This window comes from Hetaerina americana, unplaced genomic scaffold (assembly GCF_022747635.1).
Source record: "Hetaerina americana unplaced genomic scaffold, ioHetAmer1.1.p SCAF_1, whole genome shotgun sequence".
Lineage (NCBI taxonomy): Eukaryota > Metazoa > Arthropoda > Insecta > Odonata > Calopterygidae > Hetaerina > Hetaerina americana.
In genome coordinates, this window is record NW_027286069.1 from 85,125,176 (window position 1) to 85,143,723 (window position 18,548).

The window sequence follows — 18,548 nt, forward strand, 5'->3', positions numbered from 1 at the left end:
GCCGTCGAATTCCTCGCAACAACCTTCCCTGTGTAAAAGTGAACTCTGCAACTGTAGCAAGAACTAATAAATATATCTTTATAAAATCATGGTAATAATTAAAGGTCAATTCACTTTAAAAACGCTTTTGCTTGAGTCCTCTAAATTTTAGTAAATATTAATAAAATTGTACTTTGGAATAATACTTCAATTGAAATTTCGAAGTTATGTGAAAGTTGGAAAAGAGTAATGTGTGGTTTCAGTAGATCTCGATCCATTCGTCTGAATCCAGTGTACACCCTCTGCCTTATGAATTACATGGCAGGATTTACTTGCACTTGTTTCGTGATGATGGGCTGTTATAAAATATTAAATGATCGTTTGGGATACATTTTTTTCGTATCCGAGGATGTTTTTATTTTTTGAATCATTAATTCCTGTAACGCATTTGCAAAAGATTATTGGTCCAAAGTTCAAAAAGTAAAAAATGCAGTTAGTTAAGCTGCGCCCGAAGTCGCTGCTAAAAACTGAAATTTTCCAACGAATTCAAGCAGGTTGTGATTTAATAGGTGACTCTTGCCCTCCTACTTCAATGATTGCTTGTTATTTCTTTCAGAGAAGTTACCAATAAACATAACCTTTATGTATCGCCGTGTATTTTGTAATAATGTTTTCAAATCCCATCGCACTAAGTGCGTATGCACCAACAATCGATATGTTTTATCCAGATGTGAAATTTTGCAATTCGATGAAAGTCAGAAAGATAAATCTTATATAAAAAATGAGAGACAAATGTGATTCTTACTTTATGATTTATATGCATGAATGAAAGTCAAGATTCCAAGGAATTTATGAGGAGTCATCAGATGATCGTTCAAATCCATGCTCACTTTAGTAATGGAGGATCAAAGTACCTGTTTTGGCTAATGAAGCATGCCTAATTTCTATTGCGTAAATGAGCTCGAAGTCGTCTCTAGTCAATTTTGTCGCGCGGCCAAAGGAATTGTGTCGCTTCAACGGAATGCGTTGTTTATTGGGGTAGAGAGACGGGGAATGAAGTGGTGGAATATACTTGGCCCACTTATCCTTTCCATACTTTTACTTAGACAAGTTTGCGAGCTGTCGCCCAGCAACCATTTTTCACGGTGAATTGTTGACGCCCAAACGCTCTTGCAGGGCAGGCAATAAAAAAAATCTATAAGCTTGAGCCCACTGCACGGGAAAGGCGCCAATGCGTCGCTCTGTTTTTCGCTCTGCAAGACCAGCCGTCCGACGACGGCAACACACCGCTCTTGGAATTTCCGCCCCGGAATGCGCATTTTCGGTGTTCGAACGAGTTATCTCACGTTTCTCCTCCGGAGTTCGAGCCCAAATTTGCGAAATGGGTCTGGTATGTTAATCCCTTATCGATTTCACATTATCAGCCTATGAATTTTTTTTCCTTCGTCCCCCCTCTACTGGTTAGCCACGCATAAAGAAATTGGTGAATGGATTCGTTCTGAATAACGTTATGCTTTTTACGGGCGTGATAGTTAAAGGGGTTAGATTGCTTGGATACCGACTTAAGGACCCAGGTTCGTTCCCAGTTGATGCCTTTTGACCTTTCAGCTTCACCCCAGCGGTTTGATTTTTCGGGTTAATTTATTCTTGGAAATTCAATGGTGATACGATTACTAGGAATGCCTACCCTGTTGTGCGAATTTCACGCTCTGTATATGACTTAGTACGGGGAGCGTTCAAGTTTTAGTCTCTCCTATTTTTTTCTATTCAACTTCTGACACCATACTGTTGAAACTTTTGTTCTTATTAATAAAATCTCTCTGTCGACGTACTGAGTTTTCACAATGTCGACGACCTATCCATGGCAATAGTGAACGCTTTCGAAAGGGTCCGTTTTACTTACTGGAAATCCAGCTGGTCCTTGCCCGAGGCTTCTTGAGTTCATTGTCACCTGGAGTTTGACCTTCTTTGACACCTTGTACCACGAACGCAACTTTTGCTTACACACTTGGAGCTATCACCGCATGCCTCACTCATTTGACGATAAGCTTAGTTGGGTGTTAGACCACATACTTGTAAGTGGAGAAAACGTATGATTAGACGCTGTTCTTGTACATCACGACGAAATTTTAAGCATTGAAAACGCTTTTCGCTCTTGAAGCTGTTATACGAATCATTTGCACAATAGTGTGGAGCTATCTCTTTCTGGTATCCAGAAAGAGTGCCCGCGTATATTAAGGTCATCCACATCATAAAATCTACTTCCGGTACCGAGAAAAAAATTGGCTAACCCCAGTACTTGAATGCACCTCTTGGGTGAGATCTACTCTTACCTATTTAGCCAACCTTTGGGTTCTTTAACCGTAGTTTTGGTCATGCTTAAAGTGCATTTTAGAATACACAATAATAATTGCTTACAACACAGTTGACTAATTTAAACCTGTCTTATAATAAAATCCGTCCGTGAAAAGCGGCGTCAAATTCCACTTTCCGCACTCCATGACGGTTTTATCTTGCAATTATATGATTGAGACACTCCATGGGTCATATAGTGCATGCTCCAATGAGCAATCCACAGCCTTCCTAATGGATCTTTATCGTTACGACTTCATCGAAGCGTAACACAGCGTTACCCCATTTCGGACGCGAGGATTTCCTGGTTGTCATTTCAAAGATTGTAAAAATATTTTCGTAATTATTTCGATGCGATGATATCATTAAAATGAATGATCGTGCCAAAAGGCTCCACGTTTATAATTCAATGCTTGGATAACAGTATTTAAATGAAAAATATTTTAGTATATTGTCCGTCTCCATAAGATGCGTCGATACTCATCTGTCTAACTGCGATTCTCTTTCTGTTAAAGTCCCCTGAATATGAATTTTAATTTACCAAGATTGAAAACTGTTCTTTTGACGTATGGTCGAGGTTTAAGAGTGAAAATTATCTAGTTATATCGAGGAAAATGAGGAGATGGCAATACGGATCAGGGAATGAATCCAAGAGATTGAAGGAAATGGTGCAAGGCCATCTAAGCAATGTTTACGTTATTCATTTCTTATAATAATTAATTTTATCTTATAATCTTTGGTCCTTACTTGTTTATTTATATATTCGAAGTTTGTGACCTGGCGAAATATTCTCGCCTTAACTTGTGGACAGACTACCATAGCCTGTGCTCACCTTTCCCATAAATCCATGTAATACTGTACATGTATCTGTCGAGAATTTTGACATAAAATTTTACGATTGCCAATAGCTGTAAATATTGTATCCTCATCACAATGTATTTTATCTTAATTTCTTCATGTTGGCAACTGTTACTGGTTGAGTCCCTATCACTTGATTGACCAAATTTGGTAATAATTCGATTTAACTTTAGCTTGCGCTTTTTTCATTCCTCACAGCGACACTGTTTTGTTTCCCAAAGCAAATAGTATGTATCTGTTGAATCATATTAGTTTATTTGTATTAAGTTTGTAAGTTACTCAAATGTGGGCATTTTTCTGTTTGAATCGTTGCTGTTCATGTGCAATGCTTTAATAAAATGGCGAGGCAATAATTCTTACGGTAAAATTAATATAAGTTCTTCATTCTCCGTTTGTTTTTTTTCTCCGTCGGTTTCCTCAAAGCATGGTTTATATGGCATGTCAGTATACTTCATTCACCAGTATCAAAGTTTCAACTATTAATTTGTTCTTTATCAAATCAGTATTGTGATTTGAGTTTCATAATTCGCAATGGATGAAAATTACTGATCGATAAATCAAGTAGTGGCATCAGTTTTAGGGAACCTCGGGATTTGTTTTGCGTAGTAATAGTAAACCGTGAGTCAGTAAATAGCTGAACGAAGGGTTGGAAAAAAAATAATTCAACTGTTTATATAGACAAAATCTAATTCTTTCGTTCGTTCTGAAAATCTGCGCCTCCCTTGCCCGTGCTATTTCTTGAAGTTATCTCCTTTGTGGCTTTCGTGAGTAGTTTGAGGTGACTTTTTGGCACCTCATTCCACCATCGTCTGTCTCCGTGCGATTTCGCTTCTATAAATGGTTAAAAACTGGCAAAAAGAAAAAAATAAAATACGATTCCAGAAGTCATTAATTTTTTTCAATTTACATGTGGTAATCACCGAGTGAATCAAAGCCAAATTATATGTTATATGTAGATGATGGCATATTCCATTAAACTGTTTGTTATACTCGTTTCTCCGGTTGTGTTCTAATTTAGGGTGTTTTTTTTTTAAATATCGCAAAAATTGCATCATCATTTCTGCTTATAATTACATTTTATTTTCGCAAAGTGTATCAAAGTTTAAATGTTTCGATAAAATTAAAACTCCCTTTCCAACTTCGTCCTGCTTCAATGGTCTCTGCCTTATCTTTTCTATAGACGTATGCGGTGGGCTCCTTAGTGAGGTCCAATACTCTCGGAAAATCAAACTTTGGGACCAATGAATGAAATCGCATGTGGATGTTTCGTTTAAGGGTTTTAAATCTGCCCCTGCTACCCCTAAGTTGGTGTAGGATTTTACTATTGGTAAGGAAGTGCGCCTCTCTTTTGTGTGTTAGACGCAGTTTGGTTTGTGTATTCTTTTGAGATTGTAAAGCTGAGGTAAATGGCATAACTTTGTGCTTATTCATAATAATGCCACAGGTTATTAAGGTATGAGTAGAAATTATCCACGGTATACCTCTCTGACGAACTCGTCAAGAATACTCCGGGTTTCTTAAATGACGTCTAAGAATAGTCACTCAAACCTTGAGGTCAGCACTCCCGAGGGACATGCCTAACGCATGTAAAGTGCATAATTCTCTGAAAGGCTACCGTGTCGGAAGGAAATGTGGATCTGGTTGCTTTAGAGATTTTCTTGGGAGCGGAAGAGAACGCAGCACTCCTCTGACCCTTCTCTTTCTAACGTTAGACGGGCGGCCGGGAGAATCTCGCCTGGTCAACCGTCTTCATGGCGGCCAGGAAGAAACGCCTGATCACTCCAAGCGTTCGCTGGGTTTGCGGAGTGGAGCGCCAACGTTGTTTCCTTGGCAATCGTATTGGAGTTTGTCTCTTGGTACCAAAGCACTCGTTGTCACTTAGTGACGCATCGCTCCCTTTATTAGACTCCGTTGCGGGTGATGACCCTGGAGATGAATACAAGCATTCGTTAAGGAACCATAACCCAACAGCCGCATATTAACACCGAAATTGGGAAGATGCTGATGGAGGGTATCTGACCTGGATGACGGCAGTAATAAAATGGATATTGAAAAATTGTATTTTGAAATGGCTCAATTATAACGGATGGAGTATCACTAACGATCCCCGTCGCTTGAACTCTCTCAAATGCATCAAGCTTTCTTAATTATGGCGACGAATTTCGTAGAATGAAAGCATTGGACGGAAGTCGGTCTTCGCCCACCTGCTAAAGGAACGAGACCTACAATATCGGCTTCAGACGGTGGGGGATTATGTTGCTCCGCAAAGGCGTTACTGCACTTGGACTTGCCGCGATATTTCTTGTTATACTCTGAGTTTTAAACAGAAAGGTCTGCAAAATACATTCTGGACTGTACAGAAGCACTCGGGAAAATGAATCGCTCATATTGCTCCCTTTTTAAAACTCGGAAAATAGCTACCAAGAGAGGTTGTTATTGACCTATTTCACCTGCCCTAAACAGGTATTTCAAGCGCCTTCTTACGAGGTTTCAGAGCAGTCGGTAAATAATGGTATTTAACTAATAATGGTATTCGGAATCTCGAAGCCTTCTAGCTCATTACCAATGTGAATGTGCTTCGGAAATGCGGTTATTGTTTCCACCCAAAAACATCTGGCGTCAGTATTTACCTAGAAAGGTATTTGATACAGATCGATGGTGTTACATATCGCGGAAACCTAGCTAATGGAATATGCGTGGTCATATATCATCTTATGTAAGGAACTTTCCGAGCGAACGTCCTTTCGCGTAAAAGTAGGAGGAGGCATGCTAGATTTCTACTCGCGGGAAAACGGAATTCCTCAAGATATTGCTCGAATCGTTCCTATTTCTTTGCTGTTCATGCATTCTATTAGTATTCTACGAATTAAATATGTTCTGCCACATTTATATAGAAACAGCATCTTGGTCTCAGTAAGATCATTGTAGGCGTTGATGATTCGGCAATCTACTGCTCCTCTTCAGCTGATTCTACAGCTGCTGGTCAACTTTAGCCTAACGTTGCGTGTGTGTAAGTATGTATATATATGTGTGTGTGTATATATATAATTATATATATGCACACACATTCATACACGTACAATGCTATATATATATATGTACTTAAATTTTGTAAAGATAGGACCTTAATGTCGTCCACTAATTCTTGATGCACACTTTCATTAATTAATAAAATTAAATAATTAAAAGATTGACCAAAACACAAACACAACTCACTTCGATATTTCGGTGGTCCCAGCCACCTTCATCAAGGTACAAGGGGTCACTCTGATGGAGGACGGGGAAGGAGCACTGAAAATACGAAACGCAGCTTACGGGCCGTTCTCGTTTTTTCCGTGTCTTCCCGTCCCTTCCTCTTCAATGCACAACATATTTGGTTAACGCCGAAAAGCTCCTTCCAGTTATCTTCCTCTTTCTCGGGATTTTATTCGGTAGGAGCATTTCAAAGTTCTATTTCGTGCGATGTGCTATTTTCACGTAACCTTGTATTTGTATTTGCTGCTATCCTGTATTTATTCCAGGTCCCTATCGGTTCTCTCTTGTCGTTACTTGCATTACATTTAAGACTCAGCTGTCATCCATGCCGTAGTAGATGAATCGAAATTTATCCTCTGTGCAACCCCTGGAAATTACGATTACTTTGGATATGAAAGATTAGTAATTTATTGGCATGAAATTTGCTTACGACAAGTTAAGTTAACTGTAAATTAGAAAATCTTCTTATCTGTACTACAAGTTTTTATTTTTGTTGCTTATCACTAATGGTTGTAATCTGGCGCGTCCCTATAGTATTGGAACATTCGCTTTCAATAATTTATTATTTTAAAACTATTATTCTGCATCGTCAAAGATCTAGTATTAAGTTCACTCGATGCACCACTGTTGCAATAAAATTGTTTCAATTTGTCTTAACTAGTTAAATATTTGGTCTTTTATTGCTATTTGTTATTTCTCGGGAATACATGCCTGGAATACTAGATTTTTGAAACGCTGTTAAGACAAAATTAGTACTGTATTAAAGTTATTAGACCATCTAGGTAGAGAATCACTCACGTACCGAAGGCTAAATTACAGATTAATACTCATTCATGAATTTAAAGGATGTCTCTTTAGGGATTGCGTTGCAAATGTGTTATTAGCCCCATTGTATTACGGTAGGAGAGATCATGTCAACAAAATCCGAGAGATTTAATGCAGAACAGGTAGATGTAGGATGTAATTTTCGCCACGAACGATAAGGGATCAGAATAAAAGAATTTTTGTCTAACCCCGCAGAAGGGAAAGATGTTTTGCGTCAAGCGTAGTCTGGTGTGTACCCCGTGCGGCACACCCTAGCGGTCGCTCGCAGGGTATTAAAGAAATAAAAGATAAAAAAATGAGATTATGGCCACCATATTTTTTAAAATATCTCGTCAAAATGAAGCTTACATTAAAAGGTAAAAGGCCGGGCTCTGAAGTTTGGGCCCTCTGTCATTCTATATGCCCGAACCCAAATGCAAGCAATTAGGCGTAAATGAGGGAAGTCTAACAAGGCTGATTTATTATGAAAAATTAAAATTCTAGTTGAATCTGCCATATGCCTTCATCAGTCTTCTCTCATTTACGAATAGTATGACAGACTTCCTCCAAGTTACGCCTGAAACAGTGTTTATGAAAACAATCATTAGAGTAATTTCTTTGGGCGCTGGAAGTCGAAAAAAAGAAATATCATGCTTTTTAGGTGAAAGAAATGTTTATTGTGCCTTAATTTACAAAAGTGCGAAGAATGATGGAAAAAGATTTGACGCTATTCAACCGTGGTAGTATCCTCCGTGTCCGAAGGCGAGTCCATGGGCGGCGTATCCCAGGGGAGCGGCGACCTTAGCGACGACCGGAGCGACGGCCTTGACGACGGCGGGCTGGCGGTGGACGACGGCGTTGAATCCGTTGACGGGGTCGGCGGTGTAGTCGACCTGACGGTGGGTGCCGTCGGGCTCGACGAGACTGTAAGATCCCTGGACGACGTCTCCGTCGCGGGTCTCCTGCTGGGCCTTGTTGTCACCGGTGTGGGCGTCGGCGACGCTGTAGGCGAAGGAGTACTGGGGATGGGGGTCGTAGTAGTCGGGTGCGGCGACGACGGCCTTGGCGACGGGTGCGGCGACGACGGCCTTAGCGACGGGTGCAGCATAGGCGAAGGGGCGGGCGTAGGCTCCGTGGGCGTAGGCAGGGGCAGCGTAGGCAGGGGCGGCGTAAGCGAGGGGCCTGGCGTAACCGTGGTAGGCGGCGGGGGCAGCATATCGGGCCACGGTGGGGGCCACGACAGCGGGGGCGCCGAGGTATCCGGCGTTGGCGACGGCCACGAGGGCGGCGAGGACGACGAACTGTAAAATTTGGAAACAAAGGGGTGTAAAGCAGGCCGATTTAATCCCGCAGCCGGCCCAAGGGTTTCACTTGTGCGATAATTGATAGCTAGTTAATTAGGCAGGAAATTCATTTCACCGGGTTCGCTTCTTGCTTGATTTTCATCTATCTTATGAATGTGATTTGTGTCATTATTTGACCTTATCGTTAGCATTAGCAAAATATTTTTAACTATCGATCCTTTTGGACGAATAAACTGTGCCCATTGATTTTTTTATCGTGATCACATATTTCAAAAACCCCATTTAATGGTCACTTGAAATTATTCACTTCATGCTAAAAACTTGCGATTTCACTTCCGGTCTCTCTCTCTTCCGTTAGAAAAAGCACCTGCATCAAGCGCCTCACGGGCTAAATGTTAGCATTTTCTCAAATTGAGAGTCATCTGCTCTAGAACTTTGTAGCAGCGGCACTCAAAATTGAATGTTAAAATATTTTTTGTAGTCCCTAAAATTTTGCCCTCTTAATGCTGTATCACGCCAGTACACTTTCGCACATGGGGTTCGATTTTCTCGTCTGACTTCCACGTGTCCCCACTTACCTTGTATGCCATTTTGAGTTCTGCTACGGAACACAACGAGCGTGATAGCTTATATACTACGGCATTTCGATTGGAAGTGGGGGTGTATGACTATTTTTTTCCCCCGTGTCGCAACGGTAGCAGTAGCTAGCCAGAGAGAAGGACCCCCTTCCTAAGACTCAGCATTTTGCATCAATCGCCCCCACGCTTTCCTTTCACTTCGAGTTATTTTCTGGACCCGTGGTAAGGCATCAACCGGCATAGCATTCCCTCTGTGCCCACCCTCTCCACCGAGAAATGTGCAGTTGACCTCACCCTGCTTTTAGCACACCCCGTATTCACCTTTCTCTTCAAAACAACTCTTGGAACCCCCGCTGTATTGTGATATTTGTAATTTTAACTGCGACTTCTATGTTATTAAGATCTGGATATCTCTTTGATGGGCGTCTTAATTCCTAAATTTATCAATTTAAAATGATTAAGTCGTAGTAGATAGTCGTAATAGTCGTATTGTAATTATAATATTGGCAAAATGTTGGAGATAATTTGCATTTGTTTTTCTTTTAATCATTTTTGTTCACTTTTGGTTGTAAATTATAAACTTATCCCATTATTTTTGCAAAAATATGTTTAAAAGTAATTTTAAATTCAATTAATATTTTAACTGAACCGTAGATTAAATATAAACTTCCAAATTATTCGTTGCAATTTAATCAGTTTATTCGACTTAGTGCTCAGCATCTCAGCGAAAATCTTCATAAAGGGTGATCTACAGCAGTCCATGGGACATTTCTATTCTTATAACGTAGTTACAGCGTCTGAGATCTACGAGTAAATTTCCTTGACCCGTATTTTTTTTAAATTTACATATTTTATATTATGAATACAAATGTTAAAATCCAGTACAAGATATTGAGATCATTGTTCTGTGTCACAATCCGGTTAAGTTTCAGCGCGTTAAGGTGGTAACCAACTTTTTGTCACTGTGTATGTATAGTACTAAGTGACAATTTTACCCTATACTGATTGGGCATACATAAATTTTACCAGAATTAATTAGCACAGTTGACTTTGGAGCATTGACTTTTTTAACCGTGGGCAAGACACCTATCTCTTTTTATCTTTAGTGTGTCAATCGAATGATCCTTAATCTCTGATTTCGTGGAAAGGGATTTATTTTATGCATTTTAACTCTTTGCTTGATAGTTATTAGCGCCTAAGCTCCCCCATATCTTTGTTATTTTGCTCTCGTCATGTATGTCAACATGTGTAAATCAACCGATGGAAGCTTTAATTTTCTTCAGGGACTTATAGGTGTTGAAATAATATCATTTCAAAGATTTTGGTTTTATGAAATGTGTTACGTCCTACCGTGAACCGAGCTCTCTTTTTTATCTCTCAATTTCAAGGTATACATTTGAAGCCCGATTCGGCATGTCCTTAACTATTTACCACTGTCATTAATGTGTTCAAAAGAGTATTCGCCGGAATTCGGCGACTTTTTCAAATGCTGGTTGAATTTAATTTAATTTGAGCCTTTGAATTAAACTGTTTTTCAAACATGCCTTTAGATCATGTATTCGTTCACCTCTAGAAACGAGTTCTAATTATAAATAATCCACTTTTCGCGTCATTTTTTGCAATAGCTGCTATTTTATTAGCGACGTTCTTGAAGATTGTGGGTGGCCTATTAGTAAGAACTATAAAACTCACACTCATTCTCGTGCTGTCAACTCAGATTTGTTGCTCGCATGCTGGTCGTCCCCATTGGAAATGAATCGAGGTAAAGCGAAAAGCTACTCCTACCAATTGCATTGATAAATAGAGAAAGCTTATATTTCTTTTATGCATCGCTACTCCAGGTATTGGCGAATAAATGTAATGTGGCCTTTGTGAATCAGTCTTAGGGGTAATATTTTATAATAGGACGAACATGAAAAGGAGAGAAACGAAAAATGCAATTTTTAGAATCATCTGAAAAATGTAATATATATGTACATGAAAAATATATATGTATATATATATATATACACGAGGGTCATCCGGAAAGTAGTACCCGTTCGTGCCGCATGAAGTGCTGACGACGCGAGTAGCCGCTGGACGAGGTCAGATAGCTTCAGTGGCTTGTCTGCCTTCTCTGAGCCAAGTTGCGTGACGCTAGCATTGCCTGTGTTGTTTCTGTGATTGTTTACAATGTTTAAAAAAATTGAGAACGCCGCCAGTTGTGAAGTGAGGGCAGTGATTAAATTCCTCAATGCAAGAAACGTTCGCCCATGTGATATTCATCGCCAATTAAAGGAGGTGTATGGAGACAATGTAATGGACGAGTCGTCTGTTCGGCGGTGGTGTCGCAACTTCAACATGGGGAGGGGGAACACACACGACGATGAGCGTTCGGAGAGACCGTCTGTCATTACAGACCAACTGGTGAGCTCAGTTGACGAATTCGTGAGGAACGATCGGCGCGTCACAATTGATGACATCTGTGAGCATTTTCCCAATGTTTCTCGAACAATTGTTCATGAAATTGTTAAACACCATCTGCAATATGCAAAAATTTGTGCAAGATGGGTCCCTCGCGTATCTCAATGAGCTGGCGGCGAAGGACTATGCAGCAGGAATACAGAAACTTGTCACACGTTATGACAAATGCCTTAATTTGCTTGGAGATTATGTTGAGAAGTAGTTTAAAGTATCCTCTTTCAAATAAAATTTTTTATGTTTGTTAATATTTACTTTTGTGTCTTTATTTCACGAACGGGTACTACTTTCCGGATGACCCTCGTGTATATATATATATATATATCTGAGTGTATATATAATATATATATGTATAGATATGTATGTATGTTTAGAGGGCCCGGGTTCGATTCCCGGACGAGTCACTCCGGACACCTGCAGCTCCACCAGCTGCAGCTGCAGCTACACCAGGCTATGTGATTTTTCGGGTACCAGATCTTCCTGGGAAACCATAACCGGTACATGGAAAGGAAGTGACCCCCCTACCCTGATATGTGAATTTCACACGCTGTTAATTTTGATACCGGACTTAGTGGAAGTATTTCTTTTTTTGAAGTGCTTTTCCGGTGTTCCATTCTTTCGTTTTGCGAGAATTATTTCGTGAATGCTATTTTTTAATTTTTTGCCCGAAGATTCCTGTCCAGTTACGGATTGATTACTTATTATATCTGAACGTTTTTAGAAATAAGAAGCTGTTTACTATCTGTATCTTTAAATACCAGTATTAGCTGCTGAGCTGGTAGTATCGGTTTGTGAGACCGTTGTGGTACGTTACATTTTTTGTTTATTGTTGAAAAGTAGTTTTTAGTATTTGAATTTTTGTTAGTAGCCTGCAAACCTCCGATAGGGTGTGTGGCAGGGGGTGAATACACTCCTGACTTCTGACCTGAATACTTTTTCCCTTACCGCGGTCGGAACGATAGGATTCTGATCCTATCGTTCGAGGAAAAAATTACTTCTTAAATCTATCTGTTCTGCACTTAAATCTCTCGAATTTTATGGACATAATCTTGCCAATGGTAGTACGGTGGGGTTAATAAAACATTTGAACATCATTTTTGAATAGATATCCTACCAATTAATGCTAGAGATTTAATCTGTTATTAAGCCTTCGCTCCGTCAGTGATTCCCAGCCTAGCTCCTCTAAGCCGCTGCATTGTCAGCAAAAAAATGTAACTTACTATTGACTACGGATTTTTGTGTCTTTTTGATAAAAAATACTTCTATTTTAATGCTATGTGGAATCCATGGTGAGGATGATTAAATAGGATCGTTGTTAGTTTTCATAGAAATTTACTTCGAAAATCCAATATTTTATGCATGATTGTAGACGTGGGATCGAATATTTATCGATTAATGGGGCAGAATGTCGTTGACTCGAAAAACTGATATCACATGCGTAATTGAATAAGAGTTTCAGCATTATTAACACAAAGAGTCCCTACCTGCCTTTGTTTAAATTATATTGATCATTTGTGCAGAAAACAGTGGAAATCGTACAGTTTCAAAAATCGGCGCCTCGGAAATAGTTCGGAATTCGTAAGATTTAGAGCTTATTTCAGAAATTAATAATAACTTCTTGATGGGCTTTAAAACTGTATGTTCACACCATATCTGTTTACGAACTGCGCATGAATGGGCGTTACATTAATTTCATCACTCTTCCTCAGTACATGAACTAAGGTGACACATCGACTCGCTCAGTCACGATCTAACCTCCTTATGTGCATGCCCGTTAGGCAGGTGTTAGCTTAGCCAATAAACTTCGAGGACACCTGAGTGTTACATACTCTCACATTGCATGTTCATAAAAGTATTTTTGTTACTCTTAATCCGTGTGCTTGAATTGTAAAAAATCTAAATGCGAGGTCTACCCGAATGTACATTATTATTATCTCATATATTTTTTAAAGAAAAAATGTGATCTGGAATTTTATCTAGTATTAAAAAACTTAAATTTTTTCTCTAGAATAATATATAAATAGGTTTTTGTATTCTGTATGGAAGATAATCCATTGTCTTACTGGTTTCTTTTTGTATGCGGTGAAATTATTCTTCTGCTGAATTTCCGTTCGGTCTGATATTCGGTTATTTTCCTGGATCGTAATTGAAATGTTTTGCGACAAATCTTTTGGATTCTATTCCATTCTTGATTTATATACAATTTTGCATCGTTTGTGTTATATGGGTGTTTGTTATAAGTGGTATTCCGGGAATTGTTTTAATCTAAAGTAAAACTTTCGAAATTCACGAAAAAATTGATTTATAAAAAAGCCATTCTAAAAAATTCCCGAGATACTGTCCCTGGGATAAAAATGCCAAAATTGTCAACTTTTAAATATTTTTTAGGTTGTATAACAAATTAAATTTATCGATGTAAAGACATTTTAATCCGTAAGCTTAAAAAACAGTGGCAATTAGGAATCACCATTTAGATTCTTTCGACATTTTTGCGGTAGATTGTGGTCATTTTTGATTTCACCGGTTGATCGAAGAAAAAACGAGACATTTTTTGTGCTTGCCTTAACTTATCGCAGTAAAGTCAAATTCGAAAGAGAAATTATTTTGAACGCAGCTCCTCTTTCTCTGACTCAGTCGTTGCAAGGTATCTAGTGCCGTGTATTGGCACCCGAATACTCATACCTCCGGTGCCAATTTTCTCCGGTATGCCTTTTAAACCTTTTCCTAAAAAACTTTTGGAATTTTTATGAATATAATTCATAATCGTATGAAAAGCATTGCCAAGAAGTTTGACTACCGTGGTTGTTGATTGCAAGAGTGTATAAATTTAGGCAAATATTTTCTCCAATATTACGCACTCGGATGTAAAAAAGTAATTTATAAATTCCCTTCTCTTTATTGTAGATGAAATTGATATAATCAATTTTTAATGTGACACTAAAATGACATTCACTGCTGATGTTTGTAATTACTATTCGGTATCAATTGTAGAATATTTAGCTTGATGTTGGGCTAATAGTTTGCATACCTTCGCGCAATAGGTTGTTATTTTTCAATGGAAACAGGATTGATATTTATTATTGTAGTAATTTGTTGGATCAGGACACCTGTTTTGATTAAATGATGTTAAAACTCCAGGAATATTGTCTATGGAATAACCAAGAACTGTAAAGCTAGCGTACGAAAACTTTCGTTTGTATTGCCAATTGTATGTTTACAGCAAATTCAGATAAACATAGGTCTACATTTTCACGTATGGGCAAATGCTTACGATGAGAGTCCGCTTGAATTAACCCTGGAGTACTGGCGCTGAAGTTCTGAAGGCTCCGCTTGTTTACCTTGATTAAGAAATTCCTAGAATCATAATCGTTTTTTATACTTGAAAACACTCTTGGTAACTAGCAAAGTTGCTTAAAAATAAGATTTTGTGTGTGTCAAAATAAGAGAATATTTCAGCATAAATGTAATTTCTTTGCCGTCATCGACCTGCTGAACCTGGTTATTTGAACGACTCATCATCTCAGGTTTTCCTTGTTGTGCCCCCTCTACAAATCCTCAAGGTCCCAATCTGCTCAAAGTTCATCTCGTCCTGGTAACCTTTGTTTTTGTTTCTTGGACTGGTTTTTCGGTCCACCAAAGGAAGCGGTCCATCTTTGAGGTTCCGTTGGTCACACTTCTCCGCTTGGTGTTTTCCGGGAGTTTGTCAAGAGTATCTTTTATCCAGTACAAAATTTAATTTCTTTAGTGTCATGAAACTGCTGAATTATTAGACTAATTCAACGTTTCCGGTTTTCATTGATGTGGTTATTATACTTCTCCGACCTCTACCGCCGTTATACGTAACTCTACATCAGTCGTAACTGGTAAAGTGTGAACTATAAAGGTAATTATAGTTCCGGATGAGTTTTAAATGATTGCTTTGCTTTAATCGAAATATTTAGTTGCACAATTGTATTAATTAGAGGCTATGGTGGATTGTAAAATCACTGAGATAATGTCTGGTGGAGTGTCCAGGATATTGAAACATCACGTAATTGTTAAATTATTCAAGTATTTAATGGAATTGGTCAATGGGGAATGCAGTGAGTGATAAGAATATACATGTTTATAGTTTTGTTGATCAAAGCTAAATTATTACTGCCAAAAGGCGTGTCGAACTATAAGAAATTAAGTGTCTCTGTTCCGACATGTCAACCTGTGTCATCGTTTTTCTATGTTTACCGGTGATACTATAAGATTGTTTTAGTGATATCCTTATTGTAGAGTAAAGAAGCAAAGGTTGTTGGGGGGGGGGGGGGTACGTACTAATTTAATGAAAAGATGTTACTTTGGGCACTGATAAGCTATTTTTCAAGCAATAAGTTTTCATAAGGAATTTTATGAAGAATGAGTAGTGAATGAGGTTTTATGACATTGTTTAAGGTCGAATAATCTCTGAATAATCATTATTTTGAAATCTGATACGATTCGTATCAATTTTATGATACTCAAAGCTAGTTTCAAATCGATTATGAATCGTTCAATTGGGATCTGCTGAAAACTAGCCTATGATAGTACTTGTGACGGTAGTAACATGTTCTTAAGATCAAGACTGCCTCATAAAAATTAATTATTCCAATACAAGGACTACATCTATCATACCATTGGTGGATTTCGATGTTGAAAACCGTTAGTTCGTAGGCTAATGCTTCGCGATCATGATAACTGCAGCCGACAGATGTAAAATTATATTAAGCCTCATACGTTGATTATCATGATATTCTCACTATCTTTGGTATCGGTAAAGAAATATTGAAACTTTCATCTGTGACAGTTGGAAGTTATTTCCTTTTGATCTGAATTTGGCAGTGCGCGGGTATACTGGAAATCAGCAAAAAGTGTCTATCAACTCAGTAAATATGCTATTAATTACTGCAGGAGTAGGGTCGTTCTACAGTAGTCGAACGCCCATGTACTACGTAACTTAAATATAAAATTGCAATAAAAGAGCTGGCCACGACGGTTGTATTTAAAATTTGCTGTCTCAGGAGTAACTTTATGGAATTTGCCTAACATATTGAAATGAAATGAAATAATTTACTTTGTAATTCCGCACACTTTATTTAAAAAAAAACGCGGCCCAGGTTTCGACGTCGAACGTCATCGTCAGGACCTTAAGTGTGTGGAATTACAAAGTAAATTATTTCATTTCAATAGGCTGTATTTAAGTAAAGGTTTGGAAGTGTTATACTATTTTTCCTATACTAACCAGTATTTTACCTCGGCTCTGAATTCAGTTTTCCCGTGCTCCTGTTCGTAGGAGGAGGGATAGGACCATGTCGAATCTTTCCCTCCGGTATGCTTTGAGTGGGCGTCTTTCATTGATCATGTCTCACATATTCTCTCTTCCCACGCTCACATTCCTTTCGTCTCCCTTCCGCTCCTGCCCTCTCCACACCCCCCAACGCTACCTACAAGCCTCAGGATTCGAACCCGCCCATAGTTCATCTCGGACTGGTCACCTGCCTTGGTTCAATTTTCCTTGGACTGGTTTTATTAGGATTTCGGATTACCAGAGAAACGGTCCGTCTTTACGGTCCCGTTGCTCTCTCTTCTCCGCCCGGTGTTTTCTGGAAGTGTGTCAATGGTTGAACAAGATTGGGTGACCAAGAAAGGAGCCAGAATTTCCTCGGTGTTATTTTGAGTTTGTTAACGCAAAAAAAGTAGTCCCGTTACGGAACAAGCCTCGCGGTATAAATGTACATGTATCATGTAAATTTCACCTGCGTAAACATTTGAAAATTAAACTTTTGTATTGTAACGGCCTGTTAATATTTTCGTTTCATTATCATAGATTGGATAAAAGTGATGTATTTCCTTCATCATCACCCTTGTGGGTTGTTTTTCCAAGGATTAGCGTGAGCAGCTCTCCAAGCGATTCTGTCTCATGCGAATTTCCTCATTCCTTCATAATTCTTTGCCATGGAAACTTTTATTACTTATCTCTCCCGCAAGTTATCTTTTGCCTTCGTAATTCTTCTCTTCAATGGATCCTTTAACTGTAAACTTGTTCAACGTTATGAACAGGGAATTAGTGTCTTAAGATTTGTTTTCGAGCCTCTTGGCAGCATTGGCATATCCATGGATTTCTGTTCTTATTATATTTTACAAATACTTTTTGTTTGAATACGGTATATATTCGTTTTTTAATCACCATTCTTGTGTTGCTTCAAATCTTAAACGCTTTTTTAATCCCAGCTGCTACTTTCAATCAAGACAGTACTCTATGAATATTGTTTGCAAGCAAAACATTGTTAAGTATTTGTTCAAAACTTGTAAAAGTAAGCACTCGAAAAAATATTGCATCGGTTGAATAGGACATGCATCGAGGTTAGTACAGGTATATTCAACGTCAGAATAGATATACGATATGCAGAACATGTGCGAATTTACAAATGAATATTATTGGAGGAAGAATAAATTTTTGTCTACCTCTAGATCATTTCTGCTTTGATATCTCATTTTTTGTACATATAAAGGGTATTTTCTCTGTCAGGGCTGCATCTGTTCTCTGTACGTATTTATTTATTTTTTCATTCGAGTCATTACGATAAAATTTATTTGGCGTTAGCATTTCTGTGCGCAATAGCTATGCTTATTATTTAGTGTATAATTTATATGTTTCTTAGTACTTCTACTTTTCTGCATTTCTTGTAATGTGTACCTACTCTTTTTTTAGCCTATTCTTATTATTTATTGCTTGTTTTTAAACAATGAGTGCGATTAAATGTGTAGCAACAAATTCCTTCAGCAATTTTGCTTATTAAATCTTTTATTGATTGTTTTAGGAGGACTGGATGGTAGAATTTAGGTAGAATTAGGATTGTATTGAAGTGTTTTAGGAGTATTAATACAATATTATGTTTGAATTTTCCTCCTTGAGTGAATTGCAGAATAATAACATAGGAATCGGTACTTT

General features: G+C 38.4%; 1 protein-coding gene across 1 annotated transcript; it reads right to left on the reverse strand.

Annotated features, from left to right (window-relative positions):
- Positions 1-7,937: 7,937 nt before the first annotated feature.
- LOC139686379 (larval cuticle protein A3A-like) lies at positions 7,938-9,142 on the reverse strand. The gene is made up of 2 exons (XM_071583574.1): positions 9,131-9,142; positions 7,938-8,549 (listed from the first exon to the last, which is right to left on the reverse strand). The coding sequence occupies exons 1-2, from the start codon at positions 9,140-9,142 to the stop codon at positions 7,980-7,982; spliced, it is 582 nt and encodes a 193-aa protein (XP_071439675.1). The 3' UTR covers positions 7,938-7,979.
- Between the last annotated feature and the right edge of the window lie 9,406 nt (positions 9,143-18,548).